Source organism: Leopardus geoffroyi, chromosome C1 (assembly GCF_018350155.1).
Source record: "Leopardus geoffroyi isolate Oge1 chromosome C1, O.geoffroyi_Oge1_pat1.0, whole genome shotgun sequence".
In the NCBI taxonomy this organism is placed as follows: Eukaryota; Metazoa; Chordata; class Mammalia; order Carnivora; family Felidae; genus Leopardus; species Leopardus geoffroyi.
This window is the reverse complement of record NC_059328.1, coordinates 45,748,480-45,766,672: the sequence shown is the minus strand read 5'-3', so window position 1 is coordinate 45,766,672 and position 18,193 is coordinate 45,748,480. Positions and strand designations below refer to the sequence as shown.

At 48.5% G+C, this 18,193-nt stretch overlaps 1 protein-coding gene across 5 annotated transcripts in view; it reads left to right on the top strand.

The window, feature by feature from the left end:
- PLPP3 (phospholipid phosphatase 3) overlaps positions 1-15,576 on the top strand; it is an 88,102-nt gene extending 72,526 nt beyond the window's left edge. For 4 of the 5 annotated variants that reach the window (XM_045477537.1, XM_045477538.1, XM_045477539.1 and 1 more), the window contains 2 exons: positions 650-826; positions 13,636-15,576. In XM_045477537.1, the coding sequence (XP_045333493.1) occupies positions 650-826; positions 13,636-13,761 (303 nt within the window). In that variant the 3' untranslated portion in view covers positions 13,762-15,576. The remainder of the gene's footprint in view (positions 1-649; positions 827-13,635) is intronic. The other variant, XM_045477540.1, reaches the window with a different exon arrangement.
- Positions 15,577-18,193: the final 2,617 nt, after the last annotated feature.

The window sequence follows — 18,193 nt, the reverse complement described above, 5'->3', positions numbered from 1 at the left end:
TCTTTCTTTCTTTCTCCCTCTCTCTTTCTTTCTTTCTTTCTCTCTTTCTTCCTTCCTTCCTTTCTTTCTCTTTCTCTCTCTCTCTCTCTTTCTTTCTTTCTCTTTCTCTCTTTCTTTCTCTTTCTTTCTTTCTTTCTGTCTGTCTTTCTCTTTCTTTCTCTCTTCCTTCCTTCCTTTTTTTCTCTTTCTCTCTTTCTTTCTTTCTTTCTCTCTCTCTCTTTCTTTCTTTCTTTCTTTCTCTCTTTCTTCCTTCCTTCCTTTCTTTCTCTTTCTTTCTCTCTCTCTCTTTCTTTCTTTCTTTCTTTCTCTGTCTCTCTTTCTTTCTCTTTCTTTCTTTCTTTCTGTCTTTCTCTTTCTTTCTCTCTTCCTTCCTTCCTTTCTTTCTCTTTCTTTCTCTCTCTTTCTTTCTCTCTTTCTTTCTTTCTTTCTTTCTTTCTTTCTTTCTTTCTTTCTTTCTTTCTTTCTTTCTTCCATATGGGAGCTGAGGCTCAAGGCTTAAATAACTGGCTTGAGGTCATATCCAAGCTGAATGCTTTTTGTAAAACATGCCACCTGAGGTCCAGATGGGTCCATTTAACGGCAGTGTAGTGTGTGTCCTCGTGGTGTTCTAATGCACTGAGCTTCTGTTCATTTTCTCTCCTCTGTCCAGCTCTACCTTCAGGCCCGCTTCACGTGGCGAGGGGCCCGCCTGCTCCGGCCCCTCCTGCAGTTCACCCTGATCATGATGGCCTTTTACACAGGACTGTCGCGTGTGTCCGACCACAAGCACCATCCCAGCGATGTGCTTGCAGGATTTGCTCAAGGAGCCCTGGTGGCCTGCTGCATAGTGAGTAGCATCGTATTCTTACTACACACGCAGAGCCCCACACCGCCTGCTTGTTAAATGTTTCCAGCTCAGTGACCAAAGCTAGGGAGCTCTCAATCCTTTTTTCTGCTTGGTGTATAAAGAGTCACCCCGCCCCAAGACCCCTTCAGTAAAAGGAAAGTCATTTCTGTTTCCTTCCAGCCTGTGAGATTTCATTCAGCAGAGTCTGTGAGTCCTCAGGTTTGGGCTCATAGAGCATTGCAGCTGGAGATCTTTGATAGTGGCCACCTTGCTCACTTTATTGATGAGGACATTTAGGGTTTGAAAGGGGAAGAAACTTGCCCCAGGTCACATGTCAGGTGACCAGCAGAGTCTGGGTCCCTGACTCAGTGCTCACGTGCTGCTTTGGTGGACACTTAAAATTGAGTTGAATTCAGAATCTTGGGAAACTTCCACCCTTCCCAGTGTGACCTTTAGGGTGACTTGGTCAGACCCTAAACGTGGTGTTGGCTAGACAAGAGGGGGCTTGGTCAAGGCTGAGCCTTACCTTGGCTAGCTAAAGGGCCTTGTACATCAAGAGAAGGCCTTGTACCTAGAGAATGGCCTCGGGATGGGCCAGGTTCTCATTTGCCCCAGGTGACTGGGTTACCCTTTTCCCATATTTCATCCCTGACTCTGTGAATGTGCATAAGGCATCCCAGCTCTCTGAGCTTCTGTCCCCTCAAGAATCTCTGCTTTTCTTGCCTGCTAAAAGTTTTGAGGGGTTTATTCAGCACACATGGTGGAGCTCCTGCTCTGATACCATGCCTTCCTGGGCCCCACTCTGGGGAGCTCACACCAGGCCAGCGAGAATCTCAGAGCACAGTCATGGCTGGATGTTTAGGCACCACACATGCAGGTTGTGTTGTTCGTATAATCCTTGCCCACTTGCAGTAAGACTCATGAACAATAGAGATCTGGACGAGCCCTTGGCCTTTCTTCATTTCTAAACTTGGCTGCTGCCCCGAGTCTCCCTGTGATCACCTCTCCCACTCACTCCTGTGATGGCGTTTGTCACCCTGTGCTGACATTGCAGATGTGTGTATCCCTTTAGACTGTAAATTTCCCCAGGGAACAGGGACCGTAGATGACACACTGTTGTTCTCCCCGTCTCCCCAGTGCCTCTCAGGGAGTCTGCTCAGAGCAGATAAATCTTTAATCCACAGAAAGCTTGAGTCGATGGGTGGCTCTCCTCTTCCTTGAGAACACTACAAGAGACATTGTGTTGGAGGCAGAGGGATGAATAAGGCACGGGCCTTGCTTCCAAGGAAATCCCAGCCTACTTGCTCCCACCGCCTGGCCAGCACAGGGCTTAGAACACAGCACGGGGCTGTCATGGAGATACGGACAGGGTGCTTCGGCTGCAGGTGAGGGCCGGGTGCAGGGGGAAGGAAGTGGGCAGGGAGTAGTGGCGATCGAGTGGGCACCACGTAGAAAGTCGTGTCTGAGCTGCTTGTCAGTTTTGGCAGGAGAATCCTGGCCTAAGGACTTGCCTCTTTTGATGGCTTTGTTCATCACTTTCTTTCTTCCTTTTTTTTTTTTTTTTTTTTTTTTCAGTCAAGGTCAGAAGGGAGAGAAATTGGGGGAGCAAACCGTTAAATGAGAGCATCGGTCACCAGCCAGCTCAGTCTCTGATGCTTTAATGTGAAGTGACAGCAGGGGACGGGTGTTTGCTCGAGGGGGTAACCCTTTGTCGACTGCGGCCTTCTGAGCCATGCTCTTGGCAGGCGCCCGGCCCACCGGCCTGCTTCTGTGTTTTCTTCCGCGTGCTGCTGTCCTAGTTAGGGTCTCCTGCACCCCCAGTTTAAAAAGGTGCAGAGATGCTTTGTAGCCTGCCTCTTTCATATCCTATAGCACTCTCCATGCACAATGAGACAGTATCTGGGAGGACCAGGGTTTATTTTCAACAAGGGAAATGAGAGGTCTGACTTCTGTCCTGTTTGACTCTGGCTGACTGTAGCTGAGGAGAGGAAGTTGGTACGAGCATTTACTAAGCCCCTACTCTGTGCTGGCACCATTCCAGATCCTTTACCCATGGTCGATGGCTGCTCCCAGGTGCTCCCTGACTTGAAAGCTTTGCCCTCTGCACTTGGCAAGGAAGGATGGTCACTGGGGCCGAAGGCCAACCAGAGTTAACCCGAGGCGGAACAGCACAGACCACACAGATTTATTTTCTGGCAGTTCTCGAGTTTGGAATTACAAAATAGGTCTCACTGGGCTAAGATCAAGGTGTTGGCGGGCTGCGTTCCTTCTGGAAGCTGCCTGCGTTCTTTAGCCCATGGCCCCTTCCTCCCTCTCCAGGTCTTTCTTTCCTTCTCTCTGGCCTCTGCTTCTGTCACTACATCTCCCCCTGTGATTCTGACTCTCTTGCCTCCCTCTTAGGAGGGCTCGGGAGATTCCATGGAGTCCGCCCGGTGATCCAGGGAAATCTCCCCATCTCCAGGTCTTCAACTTCATCCCACCTGCAAAGTCTGTTTGGCCATGGAGGGTAACATATTAGCAGGTTGTAGGGATTAGGACACAGACATCTTTGGGGCACCGTTGTTTAGTCTACCACACGTTTCCTGCCATCTTCCTCGAAGACAGAATTGTCTAACTTTCTCCTCTTGTTCCCGTGGCCCTTTTCATGGTTTTCCTGCTGTGGCCTTCAGCCTGGCTTTGTTGAAGTTGCCTGCTCAAACGTCTGTCTCCCGAACCAGGCTGCCAGTGCCTTAGCAGAATCCTGTGGCTTCACCTTCCAGCTCTTTGTCATCCTCAGGCCTTATACAGTGGCTGGCACAAGGGGTGCTTGATTAGCCTTGGTTAAAGAGGGCGTGTGACGAGTGAACTTGTAACCTCAGGCGAGACACTTCCCCTCTGAGCCTAGTTTTCTCATCCTGTGAATGGACCTTGGAGGCGTGATAGCTCTGGGACCTTCTCCCACAGAGATTGAGAGGCACGGCCGACTTCGTAGCGAGTAAACTACCTGCCTTCTCAGATGGAACCGTCTTCCTGCAGTGCCCACGAAGATGGCCTCTTTTGGGGGACTGGGACTTGTTTTTAAGTCCCAGTGGGTGCCTTGCATCACCCTAGAACGTTGGCTGAGTCACTGCAGAGCCTTGGGCAACAGGCCGTGACAGCTTAGCACTTTTACTCAGGTCTTCTGAGATTAAGTCCTGCACAGCAAGCACATGTGTCTAGACAGAAACCACGTGTCAAGCAAGAGCAGATCCGATTTCCTACCCCACTGCTCGCTAGTTGAACCTTTCCAGAGAGGGAAGCTGATGGCACTCACCACAAACAGAAAACCTATGTGGCATCACGGACTGAACACGAAGACATGGGCACACAGGGTCAGATAGGCCTGCGCACTGATGTAGGTCTTTACACGTGTGGCTGGAGGTAGAGAGACCCAGAGGCGCATGGACAGACCCAGCAGTACCCAGACACATAGACATCCATCCTTTTTCCGATTAGAACCACGGAAACACACAGTCAGGCAAGCCAATGCAAACACAGCCACATACTGACCTTTGCAGTGCCCCTCCTGTCTACACACACACACACACACACACACACACACACATACACACACACACAGTCAGCCCTACCAAGATATGAGCCCTACAGCTGGACTCACCCCCTAGAGTAACCCAGGGACTCCGACGAGGCGACAAACATCAGTTCATTTCCTGTCTGGTGACAACTTGCCTATCTGGTCACCTCTTCCCTGACCCTCCAGCAGATGGCAAACGATGGGGCCCTGGGAGGGGTCAGGGCAGGGCCAGGCCGCCATTGCTGTGGGTGCAGCAGAGGAAGCAGCTGTTTTCGAATGTCATAAACACACGGCAGAGTCTTTCCTGGTTTTCCTCTTCCCCGGGGGTGTAGCTCAGTTAGCAGTCGCTCTTTTGTGTGCTGCTGTCTTCCTCCAGGATGTAGGGAAGGGAGAGGGCGTTCTTTGTCTCTGCCCCAGTGCGGTGACCTTGGGAGAAGAGACCAGCAAGAACACAAGTGTTAAGAACTTGGTGATGACACCCCCTTGAGAGGAAATGGATGCAGAGAGGGTGTGGCACACCCAAGGACACACAGTGGCAGAGTTGGGACCAGATCCTGGCTCACAATTCTCTCTCACAGGACTAAAACCGTGAACTCCAAACATGCTTGGTCTATGCCATGAACTTGTGAGATCTCTTCCTTCTCTAATGGAAGATTCCCATCTATTCCCATTGGATTGATCGCACTGTTGTCTGGGCACAGGAATATGGATGAAATGACCTTGCAAGTCTTTTCTGGCCATGCAGAAGTCTAGCTCTTTGCCCAGTCGGCCCTGGGGCTGACCTTGCCTCCTCAGGGCCCCCACTCTGAGGAGGGTAGGGGTGTCAGGACCGTGATGTGGGAAAGAGAAGGGAGCAAGGTCTGGAGACAAACTGTGGCCCCAGCAGTGTCCTTCGAAAATCTCGTTTCTCATTCCACTGCTGAGATGAATGAGTGATGAGTCAGAGACTCCAAAGGGAATCCCACTAGCCACCTGCTAATTAGGCATATGGGCATGTCACTTCTTCTCAGCCACCTTTCCCCATAGTGGGGTGTGGGGATGATAATAACATCCCACTCTCTTTGGATTGTGGAATCGATGAATAAAAGATGCTTGTGCTTGCCCCATGCAACACATCAATTGAATGTGTATCACGGAGGAAGTACTATACTTTGTTTTAAAGATTTGGAGCTAAAGAAGAGTTGGCCCTTGAAGAGTTTTAATGCAGGAGCTTCCCCAGACTTGACCACGATCCGTAATACTAAATTCATCTTCCAGGGCGCCTGCGTGTCTTGCTTGGTTAGGCTTCTGACCCTGGATTTCGGCTCAGGTCATGATCTCATGGTTCGTGAGATAGAGCCCTCATTGGACTCTGTGCAAGCAGCACTGAGTCTGCTTGGAATATTCTTTCTCATTCTCTCTCTCTCTCTCTCTCTCAGTAAGTAAATAAACTGTAAAAGAAGTATGTTTTCCATTATAACCCAATAGAAGCACTCACACATAACTGGAAAATTTCCCAAAATAAGATTTACCCTTACTGTGTGTGATACAGTCTAATATTTTTCATTCAACCTTTAAAACTGCTGGTAGTGTATCCAAAAAAAAAACAAAAAACAAATGCTGGTAGTGACCACCCAGTAAATGGATTTTGTAACTTTCTCAGGACTTGTGACATGAGGTTGGAAAAACACTGACGTAGTGGGGACAATGGGGGGCACAAGAGAGGGGATAGTTAGTTCATTCTGAGGGTGTTGGAAGGCTAGAAAGAATTCCTAGAGGAGATGGAACCTTGATGAGTGGACATTTTTTTATGAGCTATGGAAGAGAAGGAAAGGCATTTCATGAAGAAGGAATGTTGCAGAGACATGGGGATGGGTGAGAACAATGGGAACACAGTGTGTCTTCTGATCCTAGAAGGCTTCAAAATGTAGGACTTCTGGAAGCAGGGCCCCTGCTTTTCTCAGCCTCTGTCATCCTTGAGCATCATGTTCCGGAAGCCCAGATCTTGCTAGATGTAGCTCCCCACTAGCTGAGCTGTCGGTGCTGTGCCCCACCCCCCCACCCTCCACCCCACCCCCACCTTCCCAGAAACCCTCCTTTGCCATAGCCTAGAAGCGCCTTCCTGGAAGGGTCCTAGGCAGGCACAGATCCCTGTTCTCCTCCAGAATTGCCCCCAACTCTCCTCCGCTGTTCCAAACACACCTTGTTTTTGTGGGACTAACTTCATCCATGACCCTCAGTAGCAGTGATGGTCATGAATGATGATAACTGAGGTAGGATTTGAGTAGCCCTACATCAGTAGGAGGTGTTTTCATGTGAATTCTCCCACTGAAGCCCGACAACTATGGGAAGGTGAATTTTTAAATAATGCTTGCACACACATACAGAGACGATCTATCATCTGAAGTTATAAACCTCTTCATTTGGTATAAATTCAAGTCCCAACAAGAGTGTGACTTAGTCTGAGGTCACACACAGCAGGAGCAATTTTGGTACCAGATCCTGCTGCCTGATGCCTAGTGTGACCGTTTCCACCCCATCAAGTTCCTCTCAGATATACCAGGAAACCATTCAAATGAGATGCTGGCAAGTCCCCAGTGCCAAAAGCCACTGGAAGTCCTTTTCTGAGGTCAAAAAGTGATGATTGCAACTGGGTAGCTCTCATTTAGTCAAAAGACAGGGCTGCCAAAGATGGCTTTTCTTTAGACAGCACTTATTATTCTTGGGGCACAAGAGTGAGCCAGGTCCCAAGGCTTTCTCCTGCAAAGAAAATGATTCCTTAATCCATGAGATTGTTTATTATGGTAGAGCAGGATGCCAAAAGGAAATCCTGAGGCCAAGGCATGGGGATGTCTACAAAAAGGAACAGCACAGGGATGCCTGGCTGGCTCAGTCGGTGGAGTGTGAGACTCTTGATCTCGGGGTTGTAGGTTCGAGCCCTGTGCTGGGCGTGGAGATTACTTGAAAATAAAATGTTAAAAAGAAAAAGATCAGCTCATGGACTGTATCCTCCCGTGGGGGTGGAGTAGAATTTGTTGAGGGCCACAGCTGGGCTCTGAGTCGTTCATGCATTTGAGTAGCTCACAGTCTAAAGTGGAAACGTGGCATAGCATTACTCCTTAAAGCCTGTGCCCAGTGCTAAGACGGAAGGTCATTAAAAGTTGAGTGTGGGTAGGGGTGCCTGGGTGGCTGAGTTGGTTGAGTGTCCAACTCTTGGTTTTGGCTCAGGTCATGATCTCAACGTTCATGAGACCGAGCCCCGCGTCAGGCTCTCCACTGACAGCATGAAGCCTCCTTGGGAGTCCCCCTCTCAGCCCCTCCCCCGCTCACACTGTCTCTCTCAAGATAAATAGATAAATAAACTTAAAAAACGTTGAATGTGGGTAGCAAAGAGAAAACACAGGCAGCTCCGGGCAGGTATCCTGAAACCCAGTGTATAGATACAGGAGCTGCTTTCAAAGCAATTACAAGATGTGTAAGACCTTCAGCCATTAAAATGGCAGATCTAGCATTTGAGCCCATCTGTGTTATCTCCATAGGGTGCCCATTGGCGGTTCTCCTAACTTTAGTCTGCATAACAGACTAAAATAGGGTTTGTTAAAACCCTACACTTCCCGTAGGCCTAGGGTGGGCCTAGGAATCTGCTTTTTCAAGAGGCAGCCAGCTGATTCTGAAACAGATGATCTGAGGATTACATTTGGAGAAATACCAGAATAGACAACCCTCCGTGTCCTTCTGGTTGTTAAGGTTCTAACATTCTTCTCCTTTAATATTTAGCTGCTCTGGGCTGGCATCTAAGCTCAACAGGGGCTTATAAAAATCCTTGATGTATGAGGAGGTGATTCCTGTTTTCAGGGAGCTAACTTCCACATTCTCAGGAGTTGAAACATTCAAGGACTCCAGAAACATTTAAAGAACACTTTTGTTGTCATAACCGAGGGTAGATTAACGAAGTGACCCTCAGAAGTTGCGGACGTGGCCATTCGCAGGCAAGTGGGAGTGGAAACCTTGCTACCGACCGGCCTTCTTGTTTCTGGCCGACTTGGTCCTTGCTGAGCTCCAGCCAGGCCGTACCCCAGAAGGGCCTCTCTGCTCCGGGGGGCTGGCATCTCTGGGGCCAGTGAGTGCTGACAGCAAGACATCAGAGGCATCTTCCTTCTTGATTGTGCTGACTCATTCCTCAAAATAGCCTCGGAAATTATAGGACTTGGAGATCAGATTCTATCTGTCCTGTGGAAAACTCCTACCTGCGTATGATCTTCCTGTCTGGCTCGACTTTTACCTTTTGGCTTATTTATATTCTTCATCATCCGTCTTCCCCGCCCCCCCTCCCTTTTCCTTTCTTCTAGTTCCTTCTCTTGTTTCTTGTCTTCCCACACAAGGAGCGGGGAAGGAGAAGTGACATTGTGTAGGTAGGCACTGGACACATGAGCCAGTGGCCATGGATCCCAATTATTAACCTTTATTTATTTATTTATGGTTTATTAACCTTTATTTATTTATTTATGGTTTATTAACCACACTGTCAACACTTGTGCCTTCTGTTACGTCACATCCTTAGAGTGACCCTCCCAGGTGGGTACTGTGTCCCTCATTTGGGTATTTTACCGAAAATGGCAGAGGCTGGATTTGAAGACAAGTCTGTCTTGCCCTTGTGGGCAAGGCTCGTTGCCAGTGCTGCATGTGCTGGACGGGGGCGGGGGGGGGGGGTGATGACACAGGGGCCGCTGGGGATGGTGGCTCCCTGTACGCTTCTTACCTCCTCTTTGTAACGAATGGGATTCCTCAGCCTGGACTTGCCTCGTTTGTGTGGAGTCTTGCTCTTGGTCGAAGGACTCCACTCTCCTGAGGGCTTGGGTATGTCAGGGCATCTTGCACACTCGGGTCCCAGAATGGCCTGGCCATTCTAACTCAGAAGAAGGCCACGCCTGCTTCCCCAAGGTGCTGTCAGAGGGACCCCAAATGTTAGAAGGCAGATGAAAGCGGAGCTAGAATTTTTTTCCCCTGGCGTGGTTACCCCCGCCGCAAGAGTTCCGTGGCGGGGACGGGGGGGGGGGGGGAACAAGAGCAAAGGTTTCTAGAGTGAGACGCGCAACTAGGAAGGAAAGCATTGCCTTTTTCCTGCACACGTATCCACCTCCACACGTCCACACCAACCCCGTCAATTCTTATCAACTGCTGTCTGCTCTCCACATTCCAGAAGTCCATTTCTTCTGCGTCTTCACGGCTTGGTTGTAGCGTGGGACCCATCTTCTGGACTCTGCGGGTCCTGACTTGGTGCCCTTGCCTTCAGGTTCTCCATTCCCTCTCTGACTCCTTCTGCATCTTTAGGTAACAGCCTTCTCAACAGGCTGCTTCTCTGCTACAGCCTTGACAGTGGCTCCTGAAGCCAAGAGGATGAGGTCCGAGTGCCTTAACGTGTCCTAGGAGCCTTCTCAGGATCTGGCTGTCTCCTCTGCAGCCTTACTGACCGCGTGGCCGTAGCCATGCTGAGTTTCCTCCAGCTCCTGAACGTGCTGTCCTCTCTCACTCCCGTGCCTTTGCACGCACCGCTCCTCTGCCTAGAACAACATTCCTGGCGTTCGCCACCTGGCTAACTCCTACTGAGCTAAGCTCAAATATACCTCCTTTGGGGGAAGCCTTTATAAAGCCTCCCGCCCTCCCTTTCAGTGTGGGTTCCATGATTCTTCAACCCCCCTGGCTTCCCTCTATCATGATCTTTAAAACACTGTATCGTAACTATCTGTTTGCTTGGATCTCTCCCCCACCATTGCCCTGTGAGCTTGGGAGGGCAAAGGGCTGTTAGGTATATTTATCTTTATAATCTCAGGGCTTGGCACAGAGCAGATGTTCAATACGCGTTACTGGTTGCATTTTTCAAAAAAAAGCACTTTATAAAATTCAAAGAATCGGAGAGATGGAATTGAAAGCAAATGCTCAGGGTAGTTTAAACAAGAGCTTTTCTTGGTGCTTAGGGTATAGATTTCCGGCTCGCTGACACTGTGTTTATTATCTAATGTTGCTCTCTTCTCACAGCAGAGATCTGTGGAAGTAGGGCTGTGGGCTGGGAGTGGTTCCCTGGACATAAGATAGCTACCTAATTTGTATAGACCCTTCCCCGTCTGGGCCTCTGGGTTTTCTTTTTGGGTGGAGAGCACCTTCTGCAGGAAATGGAACTGCTCGGGGCAAGGTTTTCACTTCTGCTAGTCCTTTTTGTGCTCTGCTGTTCAAGCGTTGGGAAGACTGAGCCCTGTTTGAGTCTTGACAGGATCGAGTTTCATGATCCCAAAAAAGTGTTTGTGTAAGCTCAAGCCACGCTGAAAGCGAAATGCAGCTTTTAAAGGGGGGTTCTGCTGGACCTGACTCAACTTTTCATCTTGCCGCCTGGCCGCGTACATGCAGTGTGCGAGCGTGTGGTTCCCCAGAAGGCTGGGGGATTCGCATGTGCCGATAAGACCCAAGGCCAGCGTGCTTGCTTCCAGTAGAGAGGAGTTTAGAAATTCAACTGGGTGTTGTATGGAAACCAGTTTGACAATAAATTTCATATTAAAAAAAAAAAAAAGAAATTCAACAAGAATTTTTTTTAGGTTTATTTATTTTCAGAAAGAGAGAGAAAGAGAGTGAGCAGGGGAGGAGCAGAGAGAGAGAGAGAGAGAGAGAAGCAGGATCCCAAGCAGGCTCTGTGCCATTAGCACAGAGCCCTACATGGGGTCTCAAGCTCAGGAGCCACGAGATCATGACCTGAGCCGAAGTCGGACGCTTAAGCGACTGAGCCACCCAGGCGGCCCCTACATTCTTGCCTTTAACGTCCGTATTATCCCTGTCTCGCAGCTGGGAAACGGAAACCCTAATATGCGGTAGACAATGAGCTCAGAAAATTCAACTGGGAAATAAGCCAGTAGATTAAGGTGGTGTCAGATTCTCGGAGGGAAGATGTTTATTGGGGGCTGGGGGTTCATCCCCTTGCTATGTTTGCCTTCAGCAGGTGGGCTGAAGCTGGGAGAAAGATCTCTAAGAGATGGGAGCAGTGAGAGCCCTCATTTGGTGCCACCGGCGGCTGGGCAGGAAGAACTGCAGTTGAGAGTCCGCCTCGGAGGGCTAGATTGAAGCCTTCCTCCAAAACCAAGTAAAGGAGGAAGGAGAGGGTAGTTTCCAGGTGGAGATGGGGGTATTGGCTCTGCACCTGTCAGAGAAGAGTTGAAAAGTGTAATTATTTCCACATTTAACTTCAGTCACGGTCGTTAGTGCTTCCTTATACGGGAAGCACTTGCAAGCTCCTTCTGTGACCACATGTAAAGGATTCCCAGCCAGGGGGCCTCGAACCTCCTGGCAGGGTTGGGTACACATCTTTCCTTTCCTGGTTCTCGGGTTTGGCCCGGACTAGGAGCCAGGAGTTCTCACTGTTCACACCTCCTTGGAAAAGAAAGGGACAGAAGGTTTAATTTTTTTTTTTCTTTGCAAAATGGTACATTCTATAGCACCAGGGCTGTAAATGTTATTAAAATGTTAACACTTCTTGGCAACATTTCACTTTCTGATAGTAGCACAGAAACATCCCAGCCATCTTTTCTTATTACTTTTTTTACAAACAAATAATAATTAAACTTTGAGTAGGCGATGTATAGAATGGGTACAAAATTCAAAAGATGTCAGGGTTGGGGCGCCTGTGTGGCCCAGTCGGTTAAGCGTCCGACTTCAGCTCAGGTCATGATCTCACGGTTCGTTGAGTTCGAGCCCTTGGTTGGGAGAGCCTGGAGCCCGCTTCAGATTCTGTGTCTCCCTCTGTCTGCCCCTCCACTGCTTGCACTCTGTCTCTCACATTGTCTCAAAAGTAAATAAACATTAAAAAAAAAAAAAATTCTTTTTTTTTAAAAAAAAGTTGTCAGGGTTTTGTAGCGGCTGATAAGTCTCTATTTCCTGTTCCTCTTCTGGTCCCTTGATCTCCTGAGTAACCAGCACCACCAGTTTCTGGCTGTGCTTTCTGTGGCACTTGGTTGATGCTCTGTCTGACTATAGAAAGGACATCATGGAAGTTGGCTCGCTAGGTGATCCAAGGGGTGATCCATGGACCCTTGATGCATGATCCAAGGATCAGGGTATCGAGCCCCACATCTGGCTCCGCACTGAGCATGCTTGCTTGGGATTCTCTCTCTCTCCCTCTGCCCCTCTCCCCAGCTCAAACGCTCTCTCTCAAAAAAATTTGAAAAGTAACTTTTTGGCCTCTGTGTCCAGAACGAAGTCACAGTGCCATCATTGTTAGTGAGCACATGACCCGTGGCAGGACAAGGACTTTCCAATCGCAAAAGTTGCTAGCCGTAGGGAATTTGGAGGTGCTCTCGTCTCCATTTCGAAAATCTGCGCTGTGTTTCCTATTAAATGACATGACTGATAGCCGCCTCTTATGGTTACGCAATACAAACTCCTATTGCTGAATGGCTCAAGTGGATGTCTGTGTATTTATTTTGCCGTGTAATACAAAGCATAAATTTTTCTTACTCCACTAACTCATCAGGCTCTTGAATCTGTCCTCGTAAGCTAATTGGGACAGGAGCTATGCCTCAGCCATCCCCGTACCTTTGCAAGTTGGGTGTCTGTAAATGTTCCTCAGTGATTGTTAAGACCGGGTGGGGTCTTGTGCTCACAAATGGGAAGGACTTTGGGAAGGAGCGATAGGAGATTGCATTGACCTCTCCTCCGGGTTAGCTGCTGACTCCCTCAGCCACAAAACCCTGGCTTCTGCACCCCCATCAAATTGTTGAGATCCGGACTTTCAGGAAAACGTGGTCACAACGGCTTCCTTCTCCACTCCTGCTGATAGGAATTCATGTTGGCTGATCTCTTGTGGTTACACCCTAGATTTCTTTGTGAGGAAAGGGAAAGTATCGTAGATTAATGAGCATGACTAATTATGACTTGCTTCCTTATGTAGGAATTTATTTTTCACTGCTGTTCATTTTCCTTGAGAAATCGGGAAGTAGCATTTTTGGTAGGAAGCACTGGACTGAGAGTCCAGAGAACAGAATTCTACTCCCACCATGGCTGTGCATCCTGGGACATGTCACTGTCCTCTGGGCTTCAGTTTCCCTACCTGTATAACACAAGTTGGTGTATGTGTGTGTGTGTGTGTGTGTGTGTGTGTGTGTATGTGTATATATATATATAATCTCCGTAGGATCCTTCCCTAGTCAAAGATCTATGCTTCTATGACCTTCCCTTTGCCTGTCCCCAGGCCCCAGATGTCAGTTATTAATTTCGATGTCTGATTTTGTGCTTCTAGGTTTTCTTTGTGTCCGACCTCTTCAAGACCAAGACGACACTCTCCCTGCCTCCCCCTGCTCTCCGGAAGGAAATCCTTTCGCCTGTGGACATTATTGACAGGAACAATCACCACAACATGGTGTAGGTGCTGCCCACCTCCTGAGCTGTTTTATAAAATGACTGCTGACAGCAAGCTCTTGCTGCTCTCCAATCTCATCAGACAGTAGAATGTAGGGAAAAACTTTTTGCCCAACTGATTTTAAAAAGGAAAAAAAAAAAAAAGTCTTATTTTGTGGCCTTCCAAAATAGGTAGCATTCACCTATGTGGAAACAGCAGCAAACTAACACCAAGTGCCGAAATCCTGGATGTGCAATTGGTCTAAGTGTTCATGTTCTAGTGAACACAGGCTTGTTCTGGAACAGACACTAAAATGATTTGAGTAGGGTCTGCCAGTCACGCTTGTGACCCGAGGAACCCCAGGCCTGTGAGAAAAGATCAAATTCACATTGTAGCACACAATGCCAGAAGTAGCACTGAATCGAGAAAACAGCCATTGGGCGGGCTCCTGTCTTGTGTCTCTCTGTCCACACCACTCTGACCTGTGCTGTGACTTTGGTTCAGGAAGGTTGGTTTTGTTTTGTTCAACATAAGGGCAGAGCAGGTGTGCTAAGTCAGGCCACGTGATCCCGAATCTGGATTCCCAGTCCTGAGGCCTTTCTCCCTCCCTCCCCCGGCCCCCAGGCCAGCAGCCACAGCCCCTCACTTTAGCGATTAGGAGACTCTTTGTGGATGAGTGAGTTTCACAAATAGCACAATTTCAAAAGCGATCGAGGGTGCTGGGCCTCCTTTGTCTTCTCTGGCCGCATCATTGGGTGATGCGGGACGTCAGCAGCGGGATGCCCCTGTTGTGTTCACCAGTCACTCGGCACCTTCACACTCTTGGTAACAGTTAGCTTCGGTCACTGCTTTCTCCCCGGGAGTCCTTGCTGTGTGCCCCCCGGGGTCTCCCGGGAGGGTCCCGACACCAGCAAAGGCGTGCTCTGCCGTCGGCTGACGGGAAGCAGCCTTACGTACAAGAGACGTGGGAGCGAATGGGCAAGAATGAAAAACTCACCAACCTTTTGGCTACTCAGAGTCAGAATGAGCCAGAGCAGCAGATGGTCTCGTGCCTGAGAGGCGGCCCTTCCAGATCTCGGAGCGGACGAGCGTCTCTGCGGGGGCTGCTCTTGCGAAGCTGTGTAAAGCACTATTGTCTTGGGGTTGATCTCTAGGGCAGTTCTCGGTAGGTTCTGCTGGGCAGAACACATGGGTTAAATCTCCGTAGAGTTTTTCCTCATCCTCTCTCGGTAAGTGTCCTTCCAAGCAAGGTCCCACGCGGGGCAGTAGACAGGGATCCTTTCTACTGAACCTTCGAGGAAAGGAGGAAGGAAGAAATGCTTTCAGATCGCGGGTGCCAACCTTGCAAAGGGCTAAATGTAACCACATGGATCAAGCACATGTACATCCTTACTCCAGAAGCCGTCCTTTTCATTTCCACTTCTAGCAAGCTATGATTTTTATATATAAATATTATATAAATAATGTATAAAACATTAAAAGTTAACTATGTAAGATATTATTTCTGAAACAATTTTAGCTACATCCACTATGATTATAAACTGTCTCGACCTGTGTTATTTACATTAGCTGCTTAAAAAAGCATGGAGTTAATTTCTTTTTTTTTTTAATATCAACTAAAATATCGTAGTTCTGTGGTAGACATTGTTTTACAATGAAAGAAATAACTGCAACTAGAGAAAACTGTATAAAAACATTAAAGTGTCAGTATTTTTGTAAGGTTCCATTTTGTAAAGAGAATAATATTCAAAGACTTTTGTAGAATACAAAGTGAAAACTTGTATCTGCGAAACTACACTTGTATTAAATGTGCTTTTTAAATAAAAGCTCATAACCCAACTACTGAAGGGGCTGGAATCCTGAAATGTGTGAGGGGTGTCTGTCTCGGGTGTGTGGCAGGAGGGAGGGGGCTCGCAGGCCATCTGAGCTCTTTCAGTGGGCTGGCTTCACCTCGGGGCACCGCTTCCTGATCCTTCCAGTGGGAAATACGGTGGCCGTAGCTGCCCCAGCTGTTCTTTCATCTCTGAAAGCCTGTTTGCCCAGCCAGACTCTGGCTCTGCTCTGTCTCAGGCTCTAAAGAGCTTCTGTATTCTGAAGGGGTTTGTCAAGGAGGGAGGAGCTAGTGGGTCCCCCAAAGGCAGATAAGAAGCAGGGCTCCTGATAAGGTGTGCTTGGGGAGCTCCCAAGGGAGCCCTTTACGTATCAAAAGAAGGAGGGTGGAGGGCGCTCCCCAGAGAATGGCACTTGGCCCTTGCTTTCTTGCTTTCTCTCCCGGTGTCTCCCCAGCCTGGAAGAAGAGGGGGAGCTGGTACATGTCACACCCGTTGAGCACCTGTGTGCCAGGCCACGTCTGCCTGTTTGTCAGTGCTGATCCTTCTGGCAGTTCTTACTTTGAGAACTGAGGAATGCGAAGGAGCCCAAAGATGGAACGACCTGTCTGAGATCCTGGAAGAGTAAATTGCCGGCCAAGACTTGTGTCCGTTGCCTATTGCTGCTGTAACAAGTTACCAGGAACACAGTAGCTTAAAGCAGCACAGATTTACTATCTGACAGTTTTGGAGGCTCTGGGGAAGAAGCTGTTTCCTGGTCTTTTCCAGCTTCTAGAGGCCATCTGCATCCCTTGGTTTGTGGCCCTCTTTCTCCATCTGCAAAGCCAGCAGTACTGGACCAGGCCCTTTCCATTCTGCGGTCTCTGGGTCTCTACTTCTGCCACGTCTTCCACATTTAGGGCCCTGCTGATTAGATGGACCCACCTCTCTTATCCAGGATGCTCTACTCGTGTTAAGGTCAGCTGATTATCAACCTTCGTTCCATCTGCTACCTTAATTCCCCTTTGCCATGTCACAGAGCATATGCATAGAACCCAGGGATTAGTACACAGACGTCTTGCAGGGTGGTCAGGCTGCCCACCACAGTTCACCCTCTAGGCCTCAAAGATTCATATCCAGCCCATATGCAAAATAGATTCACCAGATCCCAACCTCCCCCAAAGTCTCAACCCATTACAGCATCAACTCAAGTCCGAAGTCTTCTCTAAATCTTGACTCCAGAGTCTCAAATCTCATCATCTAAACTAAATCATCAAAGTCAGGTAAGGATGGGGTTCTGGGTTTAGTCCATCCTGAGGCATAATTGCTCTCCAACTGTGAATGCATAACACAAGTCAGCTGCTCCCCAAAATTCAGCGATGGGACAGGCGTAGATTAACAGTTACAGACATTCCTGTTCAAAAGAGAAAATGGGAGGAAAAAAGCCGTGGATTCCAAGCACTTTGAAAATCCAAGGAGGCAAAGCTTCATTTGGTTTCAGGGCATGGGGGAATAAAGCCCCCCCCCATCCCTTCCCCCCACCCAAATCAGTCTGTTCTTCACTTCTAGATAAGCCTGCTCAGGCCCTGACACTAGCTCAGCACTTTCTCAGCATTCTCCTGCAGGCAGAAATGTACCTTTGGGCCCCAGTATGCAGCTAGGGAGACCCTCAAGGTCAGAGTCCAGATTTTCCCTTCAAATCCAGAGGAACAAAGGTCCAGACAGACAAAATAACTTGCTGGGGGGGAGAAGGCAAATTAGAGGAGGGACCAGGAGACCAAACCCCTGTACTGCTAATCCTCTAGCCTTTCCATCACACCTTTCCAGTAGCACTTGACAGACCCAACTGGTCTCAAGAAGAAATAACCCCATTTCCTGGAGACTTCAGGGAAGATGGAGCCATGCCATAGTAATAGGGCACCTCTGGGATTCAGATCCAACCCATTTCAATGATTTGTTGACTAGTATTAATTCCCTACAGTGTACTGAGCACTAGTGAACACGTGAGGTGGGACAGTGGATAAAAGGAACAGGATCTCAGTTTTAAGGAGTTTATAGGCTAGAGGCGAATGTAAAATATCAAATAATCACACAAATATGTAATCACGAATTAAGCTGTTATGAAGAAAGTAGAGGAAGCCATGAGGTGTAGGCAGAAGGAGATGTCCTATCTGAGGCTGGTTTCCCTAGGAGCTACCTTGGGCCAAAGCCTGTTTGTATCCCTCCCCGACCCCAACAGAACGAATGAAGAGCCTGCCAAATGCAGGTCCAGGACAAGAGACAAATGAGGAGGTAAATAATTAAGGCAGTGGGATGGGGGAGGAGGGTCCTGTATGAAGTGTCCTGGGAACTTAAATGGAATGAATCAGAAAGACTGACACCCTCCAGGTGGACCCTCTTCTCACCTCATGTAAGCGTCCTTTCTAGAACATCCAATCCCGAAAAAGATGCTAGCTTCTGCAAGAATCCTTCCAATGATGATAATCATGCCTTTAACAGCGCTTTGCAGTTTCAAAGACCCTTGAGTGCACACGGTCCCATTTGGATTCTCCACGTCTCTTTCTAAATGACGTGGAAGGAATGGCCCCAGCCAGATATCAGAGAAAATGTTAGTGACAGGGAGGCTTTGGTAGTTTTCTTTTGACACCAAA